Raw genomic sequence first — 18,111 nt, forward strand, 5'->3', positions numbered from 1 at the left:
TTTCCTAATCTGTCACCATTCAGATAATATTCTGCCTTCCTGCTTTTGCCACCAAAGTGGATAACCTCACATTTATCTACATTATACTGCATCTGCCATGCATTTGCCCACTCACCTAACCTGTCCAAGTCATCCTGCAGCCTCTTAGCATCCTCCTCACAGCTCACAATGCCACCCAGCTTAGTGTCATCTGCAAATTTGGAGATATTACATTCAATTCCTTCGTCTAAATCATAAATTTATATTGTAAATAGCTGGGGTCCCAGCACTGAACTTTGCGGTACCCACTAGTCACTGCCTGCCATTATGAAAAGGACCCGTTTATTCCTACTCTTTGCCAACCAGTTCTCTATCCACATCAATACATCACCCCCAATACCATGTGCTTTAATTTTATACACTAATCTCTTGTGTGGGACCTTGTCAAAAGCCTTTTGAAAGTCCAAATACATCACATCCACTGGTTCTCCCCTGTCCACTCTACTAGTTACATCCTCAAAAAATTCTAGAAGATTTGTCAAGCATGAGTTCCCTTTCATAAATCCATGCTGACTTGGACCGATCTTGTCACTGCTTTCCAAATGCGCTGCTATTACATCTTTAATAATTGATTCCAACATTTTCCCCACTACCGATGTCAGGCTAACCAGTCTATAATTCTCTGTTTTCTCTCTCCCTCCTTTGTTAAAAAGTGGTGTTACATTAGCTACCCTCCAATCCATAGGAACTGATCCAGAGTCTACAGAATGTTGGAAAATGGCCACCAATGCATCCACTATTTCTAGGGCCATTTCCTTAAGTACTCTGGGATGCAGACTATCAGGCCCTGGGAATTTATTGGCCTTCAATCCCATCAATTTCCCTAACACGGGAGGAGGCTCGAGTGGAGCATAAATGCCGGCATGGACTGGTTGGGCCGAATGGTCTGTTTCTGTGCCGTATATCCGATGTAATCCGATGTAAACTATTTCCTGTGGTGGAGGAATCCAGAGCAAGGGGCCATAAGCTTAAAATGAGAGCTCGGACATTCAGGAATGAAATCGGGAAGCATTTTTTCACACAAAGGTTAGTAGAAATCTGATATTCTCTCCCAAAAGAGGCATTGGATTATCAGGGTCAATTGAAATTTTCAAGACTGAGATGGAGAGATTTTTGTTCGGTAAGGGTATCAAGGGAAGCCAAGAAGTATTACTGCGCCCGGGAGGGTCAGTATTGTGGCTCCAGGTTACTTGGTGTAAGGTTGCACAGCGTGGGATGGTAATGGAATCGGACTCGGGGAGCTGTAGGATTGAATGGAATCAGACCGTACCTGGCTCAACGCTGTCCTCATCCAATGTCTCGTACTCAGGCATGGTGGGAGCAGCACAACATAACAGCACCTGAATAAAGGAAAGCAGTTCAAGGCTCGGTTAAAAAACACAGGGACACAAAGAGACAGGTACACTCAGACATATACAGACAGGTACACAGACAGACACACACACACATACAGACACAAACATGTACGTGCATACACATGCGCACATACATCATCGTCCATCATCATCATAGACAGTCTCTCGAAGCGAGGATGACTTGCTTCCACGCCAAAAAGGGATGAGTTCACAGATGTTTCAATGAAGGGCCTAATATTCCAGGTCTTGAACTGCATCCTGAAGGGTGGAAGGTGCCTGTGTGTGGATTTTTTTAACGTGTGGTGGCCGTTGCACACCAGCCACCACACGGGCTTGACAGAGCTAGGTCTTGGTCCAGTGGCAAGGATTACCCAAGACTAACTGGAGACCAGCTCTGCTGCAAGAACCTAGTGCACACACATATCGCAGTATGGGCTGGCCCGTGCTGCCCCTGGGCCCTTGCCTCTTCTGTGCCCCAGATTCACGCCTCTCCTGGACCCCGGTCACTTCCCTCTACGGACTCTTGCCACTCCTCCACCCCTCCTGCTGTGCCTGCCCGCACTGCAATCAGCGACCTGGCTTCGTATCCGTCGCCCTCCTGCAGCAGCACGCGCTGCTCCCTGCAGTGGTATACCGCCGCACGCTGCTCTCTCCAATGGCCCCGGCCTGCTGATGGTCTTGCACACATACGCACACGCACACACCCACACGCACAGACAGATACATACAGACACACACACGGGTACAGACACATACAGACAGATACACAGACAGACACACACACATACACACGCACACACCCACACACAGATACATACAGATAGACACACAGGTACAGACACATACAGACAGATATACAGACAGACACACACACATACACACACACACAAACACACAAACAGACACACATACACACACACAGAAACACAGACAGACACACACGCACACACACAGATATACACGCACAGACACAACAAACAGACACATACAAACAGACACAAGCATCCATACCCACACATCTACATAGATACATAGGGCTGGGATTTAATGGGGAAAGCAGTTTGAGAGAGGGCAAGTTCTCCGAAGCAGTCGGGAAACCCAGGAGTACGGGTTTCCCGAAGACTTCTATTTAAGATTGCGAGGCTGGCTGCCTCTGGGCGGGTAGGCCTGTGGCACTAGGCTGCAGTGAGGAGGGAGGGATCATGTGTTGACCGGGCCCGGGGGGGGGGGGGGAGGGGGTGGCGGCGGCTAGAGCAGTGGGGGGAGGGGGGATCAGGTGAAGATCAGGGTCCAGGACCAGCATTGTGATGGGGAGTGTGGGGGGGGGGGGCTGCTGGGGGGGGGAATAGGATGGAGATCGGGGCCGGAGGAGCGGGGGGGTGAGGGGAGGGTGCAGTGGGGATTAGGGAATGATAGATGGTCAGAGGAACAGATTGGGGCCAGGAGGAGCATTGTGGAGGGAAGGAAATCATAGGCTTGGGGGGGATTAGAGGAGTGGGGGGGGGGATGTTTGGGGGGGGGGTCTCCAATTGCAGGGGCTAGGGTAGATAGAGACGCTAGATCCAGGAGGTAAGTGTAAAGGCACATACTTCCTGGTGCAGCCGTCCTTTCCTTGCATTAGCTGGCGAGTTTCATAGGCCGTGCATAACTCGTCCAGCTAAAGTTACATTCAAAATGGAGGTTAAAGCAGTGGCTTCGCGCCTCATTATAATAGTTGAATAGATGACCCGGCTCCTGAGAACGGGTTGGCTGGCTGTCCCCATCACCCCCACCCTCCTTGCCCCCCCGATCCTCATTCCTCCTCCGCTAAAACCGGACGTGGGTGGGTTGGAGGTGGGTTCTGGTCAAGATTCATATTTATAAATTTTAACTTCCCACACGACCCCGACCCACCCAGTTTTTAGGTTAAAATTCCCCCCATACTTGCACACAGGCACAGATACATATACAAACATAGGTACACACACCTACATACACAAACACACACATATATATGTACACACACATATATACACACATGCACATATGAACACATGTGCGATCTGATGGTTTGCGTAACAAATCCCAAATACATAGAATGACATAGTATTTACAGCACAGAAACAGGCCATTCGGCCCGACGGGCCTATGCCCATCTTTATGGTCCACACGAGCCTCCTCCCACCCCTCTTCATCAACACATTCCTTTCTCGCTCATGTACCTATCAAGCATCCCTTCGAATGTGTCTATACTGTTCGCCACAACCACTCCCTGTGGTAGCGACTTCCACATTCCCACCACTCTCTGGGTAAAGAAGTTTCTTCTGAATTCCTTATTGGATTTATTAGTTACTATCTTATATTTATCAACTCTAGTGTTGGTCTCTCCCACAAGTAGAATTATCTTGTCTATGTCTACCCTATCAAATCCCTTCATAATTTTAAAGACCCCTATTAGGTCACCCCTCAGCCTTCTTATTTCTAGAGAAAAGAGACCCAGCCTGTTCATCCTTTCCTGATATGTACACGCTCGTAAATCTTCTCTGCACCCTCTCCAGTGCCTCTATATCCTTTTTATAATATGGCGACCAGAACTGTTCGCAGTACTCCAAGTGAGGTCTAACCAAGGTTTGATACAGGTTTAGCATAACTTCCCTACTTTTCAATTCTGTCCCACTAGAAATAAACCCTAGTGCTTGGTTTGCTTTTTATGGCCTTGCTAACCCGTGTCGCAACTTTTAGTGATGTGTGTATTTGTACTCCGAGATCCCTTTGTTCCTCGACCCCACCCAGACTCGCACCCTCCCAGTAATAAGTGACCTCCCTATTTTTCTTACCAAAATGTAATACCTCACATTTATCTGTGCTGAACTTCATTTTCCAATTATAAGCCCATTCTGAAAGTTTATTAATGTCCTCCTGTAATTTGTTGCAGTCCTCCTCAGTATTGACTATTCCCCAATTTGGTGTCATCCTCAAATTGTGGTTTTGATTCCAAAGTCTAAATTGTTAATATAAATTGTGAACAGCAGTGGTCCCAGCACTGATCCTTGTGGAACATCACTACCCACCTGCTGCCATGGTGAATAGCTGCCTTTACCCCTACTCTCTGCTATTATTGCCTGTGTACTCCGTGTGTGCCTTTTTCTTTAATTTCAATGTTGTCCTTATCTCTTTAATCACCCATGGCATTTCACTATTGGCCAGTTTGTTCTCGTTATTTCGTGGAATATATTTCTCCTGAACTCCACTGATCATCTTTTTTCTATTCCTACTGCTGTTCCATCCCTTTATTTGTCAATATTTTTTTCCAGTTTATCTTCCCTAGTTCCATTCTTTTCCCCTCAAAACGAGCTTAATTCCAATCTTGGTTCCTTTCCCATTCCTCGATCCAGCGGTGATCCCTCCCTTGTTGGGCTTCTTACACATTGGGTGAGAAAGGAGTCCGGTACACACTGTAAAATCTCAATTCCCCTTTCCCCGTTCTCTACCTCATCTTGCCAGCTTATTTGGGGGTAGTTGAAATCTCTCGTGATTATTATTCATTAGGCTGGAAAATCGGACTTCTGCACCGCTCCCCCCCCCCACCCCCCAACCCTTCTTAGCACCCGGGAGGGGCACCCAGGCGGCCAGCTTCTATTGCCTCACCGGGACATTCGGTGCCGGTATCGACGGGGCGTGGAGCAGTACCGCCGGGAGAGGCGAGCCGATGTGCAGCGCTCCTGGTTGTGACACTGGCTCGATATTTGGTTGCCATCCGCCCCATAGCGCGCCCCGGTGGGAACACCTGTGAAAGCGGGCGCTCCAATCTATAGCGGCCGCAGTCAGGACCTCAGGTAAGTGTGATCGACGTTTCTTTTTTCTTGCGATTTATGTTTTGGTAGCGTGGGCTGTGTATTGGGAATGTTTTTGCCATTTTGTTCAGGTTTCTTTACTCACCCCAGGCCTCAGTTATGGCGCTCCGAGGCCGGCTATTTAGCTCGGGATTTTCGCTTGCTCAGCTGGCCTAATGCCCTAAGAGAGGTGTGCAACGCCTCCCTTAGCGTTCCGCCCCAAACTCTGGGCCCAGCTGATGAATTTTGCGCTGGCAGACGCAAACTATTTGCCGGCGCATAATGTACCACCCTGCCCGGGACACCGCCCCAACCGGATTTCCACCCAACACTTTTCTACCATTTCATAGATTTTCTTCCATATCTTTTCTTCCACTTCCCTTCACTATTAGGTAGTCTATAGGATATGCCTATTAGAGTGGTTGATCCCTTCTCATCATTTATCTCAACACATATGGATACTTTTTCGATCTTAATGTTAGTTATAGCCCTTTTTCTACTGCCATTATGGTACCTCCAATTAATACAGCCACCCCTCCCACTGCCACTCCCCCCACCACCCCACCAATAGGGTGAGATGAAGAGCAGAGAGAGGAGACTCGTGTGGTGTATAAACACTGGCATGGATCTGTTGGTCCAAATGGCCTGTTTCTGTGCTGTACATTCGGTCATTCTTCCTTCCCTATCCTTTCTACAGTACAGCCTGCAGTATTTAACTCTCCTGATCTTCATGTAGCCATGTTTCAGTTATCCCGATTACATCTGGCTCCTCGCCATGAATTATTGCCTCCAGTTCCCTTGTTTTGTTCATAATTACATTGACCACTCAACGTCTTTGTGTGAAATGCTTTCATCTTCTTGTGTAACTGAGGTTTTAACCTATTTATTTTAATGTGAATATTCTCACTGTATCACTTCAAGCCCAAAGTAATGACCATCAGCAGAATCTGGCGTGTGCCGTGATGGGGAAACAGCCAGCCTTGCAACAAACTAAATTTGACGTTAACTTGGTGACCAATTCCCAGGTCATGCTGTAACTATTTTGTTTGTGATGGTTGACATCCCTTTGTAAGGACATTCATCTTCTGTCCTCTACTGATTGTCACTACTTTAATTCACCAATAAAGCCTTTCATCACCTCGCTATTCCCACAATTTACTGAATACGTAAAATACGTTTTTACTGAGGTGTACAAAAGCATGGGCCTTACGCTAAACATCAGCAAGACAAAGATCCTCCATCAGCCTGTCCTCAACGCACAGCACTGTCCCTCGGTTATCAAGATCCACGGCATTGCCCTGGACAATGTGGACCACTTCCCATATCTCAGGAGCCACCTATCAACATTGACGACGAGATCCAACACCGCCTCCAGTGCGCCAGTGCAGCCTTCAGCCACCCGAGGAAAAGAGTGTTTGAAGTCCAGGCCCTTAAAACTCCCTCCAAGCTCATGGTCTACAGGGTTGTAGTAATACCCGCCCTCCTGTATGGCTCAGAAACATGGACCATGTACAGTAGACACCTCAAGTTGCTGGAGAAATATCACCAACGATGTCTCCGCAAATCCTACAAATCCCCTGGGGGGACAGACGCACCAACATTAGCGTCCTCAACCAGGCCAACATCCCCAACATTGAAGCACTGACCACACTTCATCAGTCCCGCTGGGCAGGCCACATTGTTCGCATGCCAGACACGAGATTCCCAAAGCAAGCGCTCTATTCAGAACTCCTTCATGGCAAACAAGCCAAAGGTGGGCAGCGGAAATGTTACAAGGACACCCTCAAAGACTCCCTGATAAAATGCAACATCCCCACTGACACCTGGGAGACCCTGGCCAAAGACCGCTCTAAGTGGTGGAAGTGCATCCGGGAGGGCGCTGAGCACCTCGAGTCTCATCGTCGAGAGCATTCAGAAATCAAGCACAGGCAGCAGAAAGAGAGTGCGGCAAACCTGTCCCACCCACTCCTTCCCTCAACGATTATCTGTCCCACCTGTGACAGGGACTGTGGTCCTCGTATTGGATTATACAGTCACCTAAGAACTCATGTTAAGAGTGGAAGCAAGTCTTCCTCATTTCCAAGGGATTGCCTATGATGATTCCCACAATTTAACATCTCGACTGAAAGACAGCAGCTCCAACAGTGAAGGCTCAGTGCGTAAATGCATCGCCTGGTGTGATACTGAGCAACAAGGACCAACTAGGCCATTCCCTGGAGTGTGCAGAGTTAGCTGATGTCCCCCAGGATAACAGTAGGTGGTGAACTTGACTTCCCTGAGTTAGGGAAAGGAAAATCAGCCAGGATTCTGGCTCACTATCTAATGAACCTCCTGGAAGTAAGGTGGAGGCTCGTGGAGCGGAGGATCAGGTCATTTATCTCAGGTCTGTATATGGGAGCTTGCTGTGTGCAAATTGTTACCACATTTCCCACATTACAACAGAGACTACACCAGAAAGTACTGCATTGGCAGTAAAGCGCTTTGGGATGTCCTGAGGCCATGAATTGCAGGCAGCTTGCTTTTAATGATGGGACTTCACACAGCCCTGTGCAAGGTGCAGGGAGAAGGGTCAAGAGGTTGGGGAAGGGGCTGTGGGGATAGCAGAGGGGTCGAGCAGACAGCACAGGGGGCATCAAGGAGATGGAACAGGGGCCTCACTACTTCAAACACAACAAAAAGGGACTCAGCGATCAGCTTGCAATGGGGACAGCTTTCGCACATCCCATTCTGTGTAAGGGCTGGCTTTCAAACAGACTCTGCAGAAGCTGGATTGTGCGTCAATGTGCAGCAGCAAGGAGATAAAGCAGCACCTCACCCTCGGCAAACAACTCGTAAATGCCCAACCAGGCGATTGGTGTCATGTATCTCACACTACTGTATATAACTGTATCTTACCATGCTATACATGACTGTAACTAGATATGACCTGTAACCACAAGCATACTTTACCACCAGGGGTGCACTTGCAGGAGACACTGCATACCTGTTCCACACAGGTATATAAAGGCAGGTCTCAGACAAGTGAGGCACTCGAGAGCTGTGAAATAAAGGTGCAGGTCCAGAGTGACCTTGACTTCAGCATGTGCCTCGTATAAGTCTGTACTGCAGGGTCAGGACTTTAAAGTGGCGACGAGTTACGGGATCGCAGAATCCACAGAATGGCTACCAACGGCTCAGATGAGAAATACAATGCTGGAGACAATTGGGAGGACTTTATAGAAAGGCTCCAGTAAATCTTTGTAACCAAAGACTGGTTGGGCGACGATAAGGCAGACAAGAGAAGACCCCATCTCTTGACCAGCCATGGCTCGAAAACATACGCCTTAATGAAGGATCTGCTGGCATCCGAGAAACCAGCAAGCAAGTCGTTTGAGGAGTTGAGTACACTGGTGAGAGACTACCTGAAGCCAGCGAACAGCCTACACATGGCCAGACACAGGTTCTACAACTACAGACACTGTGTGGGCCAGAGCATACCCGACTTTGTGGCGGAACTTCGGAGGCTGGCTAGTTTATGTGAGTTCTCCGATGAACTAAGAAGAGAAGTACTGAGAGACTTTTTTATTGAAGGAATAGGCCACGCAGGCATATTCCAAAAGTTTATAGAGACCAAGAACTTGAACCTAGAGGCAGCAGCACTGGTCGCACAGACATTCTTGGCAGGAGAAGAAGAAACGAAGTTGATCTATACTGCGGGTACGACGACTAACGAAACATCGGAACAAGGGGTTCACAGCGTGAAACAAACTGCTACCACCACACACAAACAAAGGCAGGAGAGCAGGCCTTCAACAGCAGGCAGTGGCACCAGAAGCCATCAAGGGCCACATGAACGGCCGTTCACACCTCATCAACCCACAATGCGAGCACTCACCTACAGACTGAGAGAAGCTCAAGACAGATCAGCCAGACGCAGCTCATCCTTCGGAAACAATGGAAGCGGTCTGTGCTGGAGATGTGGGGGAAGGCACTCAACAAGGGGGTGTCAATTTCAACATGCTGTTTGCAGAAACTGCAACTATACAGGGCATCTGGCCCGCATGTACAGAAAAACAGCAGCTCGGCTGGTATACGAATCGGAAGGGTCGGAAAGCGGACCAGAAGACGGTGGGGACAATGCCTGGGATGCCGAGGTACAGCGGGTCAACACGATCAATGTCCACTATTCTTACAACAAGATGCCTCCAATAGTGATGAGGGTCCTACTCAACGGGATACCCGTCAACATGGAACTAGACACGTTTGCTAGTCAATATCTCATGAGCGATCGTCCAACAATTTGGACAGCTGTGGCCGCACAAAAGCAACAGACCAAAACTCACAAGGATCGACACCAAACTAAGGACCTATACCAAATAAATCGTTACAATCCTTGGCAGCGCCATGCTCTCAGTCACACACAAAGGGACAGTGAACCGACTTCCCCTGTGGATTGTCCCCGGAGATCTCCTAGCACTGCTGGGGAGAAGCTGGCTGGCTAAACTAAATTGGAAATGGGATGATGTTCACGCCATGTCATCAGAGGAACGGACCTCCTGCTCAACAGTTCTAAGTCATTTTGAACATCTCTTTGAGCCAGGTGTGGGCACCTTCAAAGGGGCCAAAGTTTAAAATCTACATCACACAGGATGCTAGACCGGTCCATCACAAGGCTATAGCTGTGCCTTATGTGATGAGGGAAAAGATTGGACACGAACTGGACCGGCTTCTACGGGAAGGCATTATCTCACCCGTGGAATTTAGCGACTGGGCAAGCCCCATCGTCCCCGTCATGAAGCCTGATGGATCCGTACGAATCTGTGGGGATTACAAGTCTACCATAAACAGAGTCTCCCTACAGGATCAATACCCGCTGCCCAGAGCGGAGGACCTATTTGCCACATTCTCTGGAGGAAAAACTTTCTCGAAACTAGACCTCACATCTGCGTATATGACGCAAGAACTGACCAAAGAGTCTAAGCTACTCACCACCATCAACACACATCGAGGCCTTTTTATGTACAATCGATGCCCATTCGGCATCAGGTCAGCAGCTGCTATATTCCAGCGCAACATGGAGAGTCTGCTCAAGTCCATCCCGGGGACGGTTGTGTTTCAAGATGACATACTCATCACGGGCAGGGATACCATCTCCGCAATTTGGAGGAAGTACTAAGTCGATTGGATCGGGTAGGCCTAAGAGTTAAGAAATCCAAGTTTCTGTTTCTCGCGCCCGAGGTTGAAATTTTGGGCAGAAGGATTGCCGCTGATGGAATCCGCCCAACAGAGTCCAAAACCGAAGCAATTCATCTGGCACCCAGGCCCCGAATGTCTCGGAACTGCGCACCTTTCTCGGGCTACTCAATTACTTTGGGAACTTTATGCAGAACTTGAGCACACTGCTGGAGCCTCTCCACGTGCTACTCAAAGGGGTGCGATTGGTTTTGGGGGGACGCCCAAGAAAGCGCCTTCAATAAGGCACGCAACCTTCTATGTTCCAATAGTGTTTTAGCCTTTTTTGACCCAGGTAAAAAGCTAGTTCTTACATGTGATGCGTCAGCGTACGGGGTCGGGTGCATTTTACAGCATGTCAATGATACGGGTAAATTACAACCCATTGCTTATGCCTCCAGGTCACTTTCGCGGGCGGAGCGCGGGTATGGTATGGTATGGTTGAGAAGGAGGCGCTCACGTGCGTGTACGGTGTCAAAAAGATGCACCAAAACCTTTTCGGGGGCAAGTTCACGTTAGAAACCGACCACAAACCCCTCATGTCCCTGCTATCTGAGTGCAAGGCAATAAACGCCAACGCCTCGGCGTGCATTCAGCGGTGGGCACTCATGCTGGCGTCTTACGACTACACAATAAGGCACAGACCAGGCACAGTCAACTGTGCCAACGCGCTTAGCAGGCTACCCCTGGCGACCACGGAAGGGTCCGACGAACAGGACTGTGAGATGGTCATGGCAATCAATGCCTTCGAATCCACAGGTTCGCCCATGACGGCTCGCCAAATCAGAGCCTGGACGACCAGCGACCCCACGTTATCCTTAGTCAAAAGAGGTGTTTTAACTGGTGACTGGGTAGAGGCTCGCGATGCTTGCCCCGAGGAGATCAAACCTTTCCATAGGCGCATGCATGAACTATCACTACAGGCAGACTGCCTGATGTTGGGCAGCCGAGTAGTAATGCCTCTGCGAGGCAGAGAGGCGTTTGTCCGGGAGCTCCACTGCGAGCACCCGGGGATCATCCTTATGAAGACCATAGCCAGATCCCACGTCTGGTGGCCTGGCATTGTCGCGGACTTGGAGCTCTGCGTCCGTCAGTGCACCATTTGTGTCCAACTCAGTAATGCCCCCAGGGAGGCCCCCCTAAGTCCCTGGCCCTGGCCCACCAAACCGTGGTCGCGGGTGCATGTAGACTATGCGGGCCCATTCATGGGCAAAATGTTCCTCGTAGTCGTCGATGCATTTTCAAAGTGGATTGAGTGCACCATTTTAAACTCGAGCACCACCTCCACCACTGTGGAGAGCCTTAGAACCATTTTTGCAATGCACGGAATCCCTGACATATTGGTCAGTGATAATGGTCCGTGCTTCACCAGCGCTGAATTTCAAGATTTTATAGTTGACCAGGGCATAAATCACGTTAAGACGGCACCGTTCAAGACGGCCTCCAATGGCCAGGTGAAGCGAGCAGTGCAAATCGTTAAACAAGGCATGCCAACAATCCAAGGTCCCACGCTGCAGAGCCGCCTGTCGCGACTGCTGCTGGCATACCGATCTCGTCCGCATTCATTGACTGGGGTTCCCCCCCGCGCAACTATTGATGAAACGGACCTTAAAGACTAGGCTCTCGTTAATCCTCCCAGACATGCATGAAATTGTAGAGGCAAAGTGCCGGAAGCTAACTGAGTACCATGACCGAAATTCGAGGGGGAGGTGGAATGAGATCGGGGACAAAGTGTTTATGCTAAACTATGGCAGGGGTCCCAAATGGCTTGCAGGGACAGTAACAGGCAAGGAAGGAAACAGGCTACTGGTTGTACAAATGGACAATGGCCAAACCTGCCGGAGGCATGTAGACCAAGTAAAAAGTAGATTCACCAACAACACTGCAGAACCAGAGGCAGACTACAATGTGGAACTCGCACCACACCTGGTGGACAGACAGAGGGAACAACCTGAGGAAAGGGCAGTCTCAACAGATAGCCCAGGCGAGATACCAGCAATCACACCGAACGAAACAGACAGCCCAGGCAAGATACCAGCAATCACACCGAAAGAAAAACAGGCACCAAGGCAAACAACTGAACCACAAATAAGACGCTCCACGCGAGAGCGTAGACCATCTGAGAGACTGAATCTATAAAGACAATAAGACCTTGGGGGAGGGTGATGTCATGTATCTCACACTACTGTATATTACTGTATCTTACCATGCTATACATGACTGTAACTAGATATGATCTGTAACCACAAGCATACTTTACCACCAGGGGTGCACTTGCAGGAGACACTGCATACCTGTTCCACACAGGTATATAAAGGCAGTTCTCAAGCAAGTGAAGCATTCGAGAGCTGTGAAATAAAGGTGCAGGTCCAGAGTGACCTTGACTTCAGCATGTGCCTCGTGTAAGTCTGTACTGGAGGGTTAGGACTTTACAATTGGCATAAAACAAACATCTAAATCTTACTGCAGCAACTAACCCCTATAAAGGGACACCAACTGCTGTAGAAAAGAACAGCGACCATTTATATCGCACCATTCACAACCTCTGGACGTCCCAAACGCTTTACAGCCAATGAAGTACTTTGAGAGTGTAGTCACTGTTGAAAACGCGGCAACCAATTTGCGCACAGCAAGCCCCCATAAACAGCAATGTGATACTGTCCAAATCATCTGTTTTAGTGATGTTAGTTGAGGTATAAATATTGGCCAGGACAGCAGGGATAACTCCCCTGTTCATCTTCAAAATAGTGCCACGGGATCTTTTACATCCACGAGAGGGCAGACGGGGCCTCGGTTTAACATCTTTTCCAACAGTGCCCCACTCCCTCAGTACTCGCCACTGGCCAGAGTCATACCTAGCACAAAGGAAGATGGTTCTGGTTGTTGGAGATCAATCATCACAACCCCAGGACATCGCTGCAGGAGTTCCTCAGGGCAGTGTCCTCGGCCCAACCATCTTCAGCTGCTTCATCAATCGCCTTCCCTCCATCATAAGGTCAGAAGTGAGGGTATTCACTGACGATTGAATATTATTTACCTCCATTCACAATTTCCTCAGATAATGAAGCAGTCCATGCCCACATGCAGCAAGATCTAGACAACATCCAGGTTTGGACTGATGTTTGGCAAGTAACATTCGTGCCGCACAAGTGCCAGGCAATGTTGATCTCCAGCAACAGAGAGTCTAACCATCTCCATTGACCAGAAACTTAACTGGACCAGCCACATAAATACTGTGGCTACAAGAGCAGGTCAGAGGCTGGGTATTCTGCAGCCAGTGTCTCACCTCCTGACTCCCCAAAGCTTGTCCACCACCCACAATGCACTCTCCATTTGCCTGGATGGGTACAGCTGGAGCAACAGCCAAGAAGCTTGACATTATCCAAGACAAAGCAGTCTACTTGATTGGCACCCCATCCACTGGCTTAAAAATCCATTCCCTCCACCATCAGTGTCCTAGGGCTGCAGTGTGTCCTTTCTATAGACTGCACTGCAGCAACTCTCCACGACCTCTACCCCCTAGAAGGGTAAGAGAAGCAGACGCATGGGAACACCATCACCCGCAAGTTCTCCTCCAAGTCATACACTATCCTGACTTGGAAATATATCGCCGTTCCTTCATCGTCGCTGGGTCACAATCCTGGAACTTCTCCCCCCCCCTCCCCCAACAGCACTGTGGGACCACCTTCACCACACGGACTGCATCGGTTCAAAAAAGCGGCTCACCACCGCCTTCTCGAGGGCAATTAGGGATGGGCAATAAATGCCAGCCTTGCCAGTGATGCCCACATCCCGAGAATGAATAGTGCTAGAAGCAGTGCTAGAAGCAAAAAATGTCTGATTCAGAGACAAGCGTGGTATGCACTGAGCCAAGGCTGGCACTGGCACTGAGTCACTCAGACCAGGGGATAGTCAGTTGACTCCCATTTGTGGGCTGTATTTATCTCCGTTAAGGGCAAAGGTTGAGGAATTATAATTGGCCTCCATCCCCATGGTCGAAGGTGGGTAAAGATCAGCTCCCGGCCACACCCCAGTGCTTTGTGTTGGAACATTGGAACATGTGTCCATGTGGATGGAGGTGAGGACATGGTCTGGCTCAGATACTGGGCTCCTACGGTTGGATAGCGTGTAAACGCTCACTGTCTGGGCTCGCACACGGACAATGGGTATGGTGAGCTACTGGAGCACTGCGGCAGCTGTGGATCTGGGAGTGGAACCGTGTCCAGCACCAGCCAGCCACTTCAGGAGAGAGGGGGAGAAAACTGGAAAATGCCACCATGGTAACCGTGATGTCGGGGGCAGATTCATGCAGACCAGCAATGTGAAGAGTACACCAAGAAAATCATGGTCGCAGGCAGGTATTTACACCAGGGACACATACTTACACCAGGGACAGGCATTTAGACCAGAGAAGGCCATTCACTCTAGAAGCAGGGTTCAACTTGAGCCATTGACATTCCTTTGTAACTGGATGACCCAGGAAACTCATGTTGTATGGCAATCTGCTCTCGCTCACTGATTGAACATAAGAAGTAGGAGCAGGAGTCAGCCATATGGGAGCTTGCTGTGTGCAAATTGTTACCACATTTCCCACATTACAACAGAGACTACACCAGAAAGTACTGCATTGGCAGTAAAGCGCTTTGGGATGTCCTGAGGCCATGAATTGCAGGCAGCTTGCTTTTAATGATGGGACTTCACACAGCCCTGTGCAAGGTGCAGGGAGAAGGGTCAAGAGGTTGGGGAAGGGGCTGTGGGGATAGCAGAGGGGTCGAGCAGACAGCACAGGGGGCATCAAGGAGATGGAACAGGGGCCTCACTACTTCAAACACAACAAAAAGGGACTCAGCGATCAGCTTGCAATGGGGACAGCTTTCGCACATCCCATTCTGTGTAAGGGCTGGCTTTCAAACAGACTCTGCAGAAGCTGGGTTGTGCGTCAATGTGCAGCAGCAAGGAGATAAAGCAGCACCTCACCCTCGGCAAACAACTCGTAAATGACCAACCAGGCGATTGGTGTCATGTATCTCACACTACTGTATATAACTGTATCTTACCATGCTATACATGACTGTAACTAGATATGACCTGTAACCACAAGCATACTTTACCACCAGGGATGCACTTGCAGGAGACACTGCATACCTGTTCCACACAGGTATATAAAGGCAGGTCTCAGACAAGTGAGGCACTCGAGAGCTGTGAAATAAAGGTGCAGGTCCAGAGTGACCTTGACTTCAGCATGTGCCTCGTGTAAGTCTGTACTGCAGGGTCAGGACTTTAAAGTGGCGACGAGTTACGGGATCGCAGAATCCACAGAATGGCTACCAACGGCTCAGATGAGAAATACAATGCTGGAGACAATTGGGAGGACTTTATAGAAAGGCTCCAGTAAATCTTTGTAACCAAAGACTGGTTGGGCGACGATAAGGCAGACAAGAGAAGACCCCATCTCTTGACCAGCCATGGCTCGAAAACATACGCCTTAATGAAGGATCTGCTGGCATCCGAGAAACCAGCAAGCAAGTCGTTTGAGGAGTTGAGTACACTGGTGAGAGACTACCTGAAGCCAGCGAGCAGCCTACACATGGCCAGACACAGGTTCTACAACTACAGACACTGTGTGGGCCAGAGCATACCCGACTTTGTGGCGGAACTTCGGAGGCTGGCTAGTTTATGTGAGTTCTCCAATGAACTAAGAAGAGAAGTACTTAGAGACTTTTTTATTGAAGGAATAGGCCACGCAGGCATATTCCGAAAGTTTATAGAGACCAAGAACTTGAACCTAGAGGCAGCCGCACTGGTCGCACAGACATTCTTGGCAGGAGAAGAAGAAACGAGGTTGATCTATACTGCGGGTACAACGACTAACGAAACATCAGAACAAGGGGCTCACAGCGTGAAACAAGCCGCTACCTCCATACACAGACAAAGGCAGGAGAGCAGGCCTTCAACAGCAGGCAGTGGCACCAGAAGCCATCAAGGGCCACATGAACGGCCGTTCACACCTCATCAACCCACAATGCGAGCACTCACCTACAGACTGAGAGAAGCTCAAGACAGATCAGCCAGACGCAGCTCATCCTTCGGAAACAATGGAAGCGGTCTGTGCTGGAGATGTGGGGGAAGGCACTCAACAAGGGGGTGTCAATTTCAACATGCTGTTTGCAGAAACTGCAACTATACAGGGCATCTGGCCCGCATGTGCAGAAAAACAGCAGATCGGCTGGTATACGAATCGGAAGGGTCGGAAAGCGGACCAGAAGACGGTGGGGACAATGCCTGGGATGTCGAGGTACAGCGGGTCAACACGATCAATGTCCACTATTCTTACAACAAGACGCCTCCAATAGTGATGAGGGTCCTACTCAACGGGATACCCGTCAACATGGAACTAGACACGGGAGCTAGTCAATCTCTCATGAGCGAGCATCCAACAATTTGGACAGCTGTGGCCGCACAAAAGCAACAGACCAAAACTCACAAGGATCGACGCCAAACTAAGGACCTATACCAAAGAAATCGTTCCAGTCCTTGGCAGCGCCATGCTCTCAGTCACACACAAAGGGACAGTGAACCGACTTCCCCTGTGGATTGTCCCCGGAGATCTCCCAGCACTGCTGGGGAGAAGCTGGCTGGCTAAACTAAATTGGAAATGGGATGATGTTCACGCCATGTCATCAGAGGAACAGACCTCCTGCTCAACAGTTCTAAGTCATTTTGAACATCTCTTTGAGCCAGGTGTGGGCACCTTCAAAGGGGCCAAAATTAAAATCTACATCACACAGGATGCTAGACCGTTCCATCACAAGGCTAGAGCTGTGCCTTATGTGATGAGGGAAAAGATTGGACACGAACTGGACCGGCTTCTGCGGGAAGGCATTATCTCACCCGTGGAATTTAGCGACTGGGCAAGTCCCATCGTCCCCGTCATGAAGCCTGATGGATCCGTACGAATCTGTGGGGATTACAAGTCTACCATAAACAGAGTCTCCCTACAGGATCAATACCCGCTGCCCAGAGCGGAGGACCTATTTGCCACATTCTCTGGAGGAAAAAATTTCTCGAAACTAGACCTCACATCTGCGTATATGACGCAAGAACTGACCAAAGAGTCTAAGCTACTCACCACCATCAACACACATCGAGGCCTTTTTGTGTACAATCGATGCCCATTCGGCATCAGGTCAGCAGCTGCTATATTCCAGCGCAACATGGAGAGTCTGCTCAAGTCCATCCCGGGGACGGTTGTGTTTCAAGATGACATACTCATCACGGGCAGGGACACCATCTCCGCAATTTGGAGGAAGTACTAAGTCGATTGGATCGGGTAGGCCTAAGAGTTAAGAAATCCAAGTTTCTGTTTCTCGCGCCCGAGGTTGAAATTTTGGGCAGAAGGATTGCCGCTGATGGAATCCGCCCAACAGAGTCCAAAACCGAAGCAATTCGTCTGGCACCCAGGCCCCGGAATGTCTCGGAACTGCGCACCTTTCTCGGGCTACTCAATTACTTTGGGAACTTTATGCAGAACTTGAGCACACTGCTGGAGCCTCTCCACGTGCTACTCAAAGGGGTGCGATTGGTTTTGGGGGGACGCCCAAGAAAGCGCCTTCAATAAGGCACGCAACCTTCTATGTTCCAAAATTTTTTTTGCCTTTTTTGACCCAGGTAAAAAGCTAATTCTTACATGTGAT

General features: G+C 49.4%; 1 protein-coding gene across 1 annotated transcript in view; it reads right to left on the bottom strand.

Moving 5' to 3' along the window:
• LOC139233530 (solute carrier family 15 member 1-like) overlaps positions 1–18,111 on the bottom strand; it is a 182,924-nt gene that overhangs the window by 123,496 nt on the left and 41,317 nt on the right. The window contains exon 3 of the mRNA XM_070863930.1: positions 1,310–1,379. Within this exon, the coding sequence (XP_070720031.1) occupies positions 1,310–1,352 (43 nt within the window). The 5' untranslated portion in view covers positions 1,353–1,379. The remainder of the gene's footprint in view (positions 1–1,309; positions 1,380–18,111) is intronic.

The sequence above is a fragment of the Pristiophorus japonicus genome, chromosome 21 (assembly GCF_044704955.1).
Source record: "Pristiophorus japonicus isolate sPriJap1 chromosome 21, sPriJap1.hap1, whole genome shotgun sequence".
Classification (NCBI taxonomy): Eukaryota; Metazoa; Chordata; class Chondrichthyes; family Pristiophoridae; genus Pristiophorus; species Pristiophorus japonicus.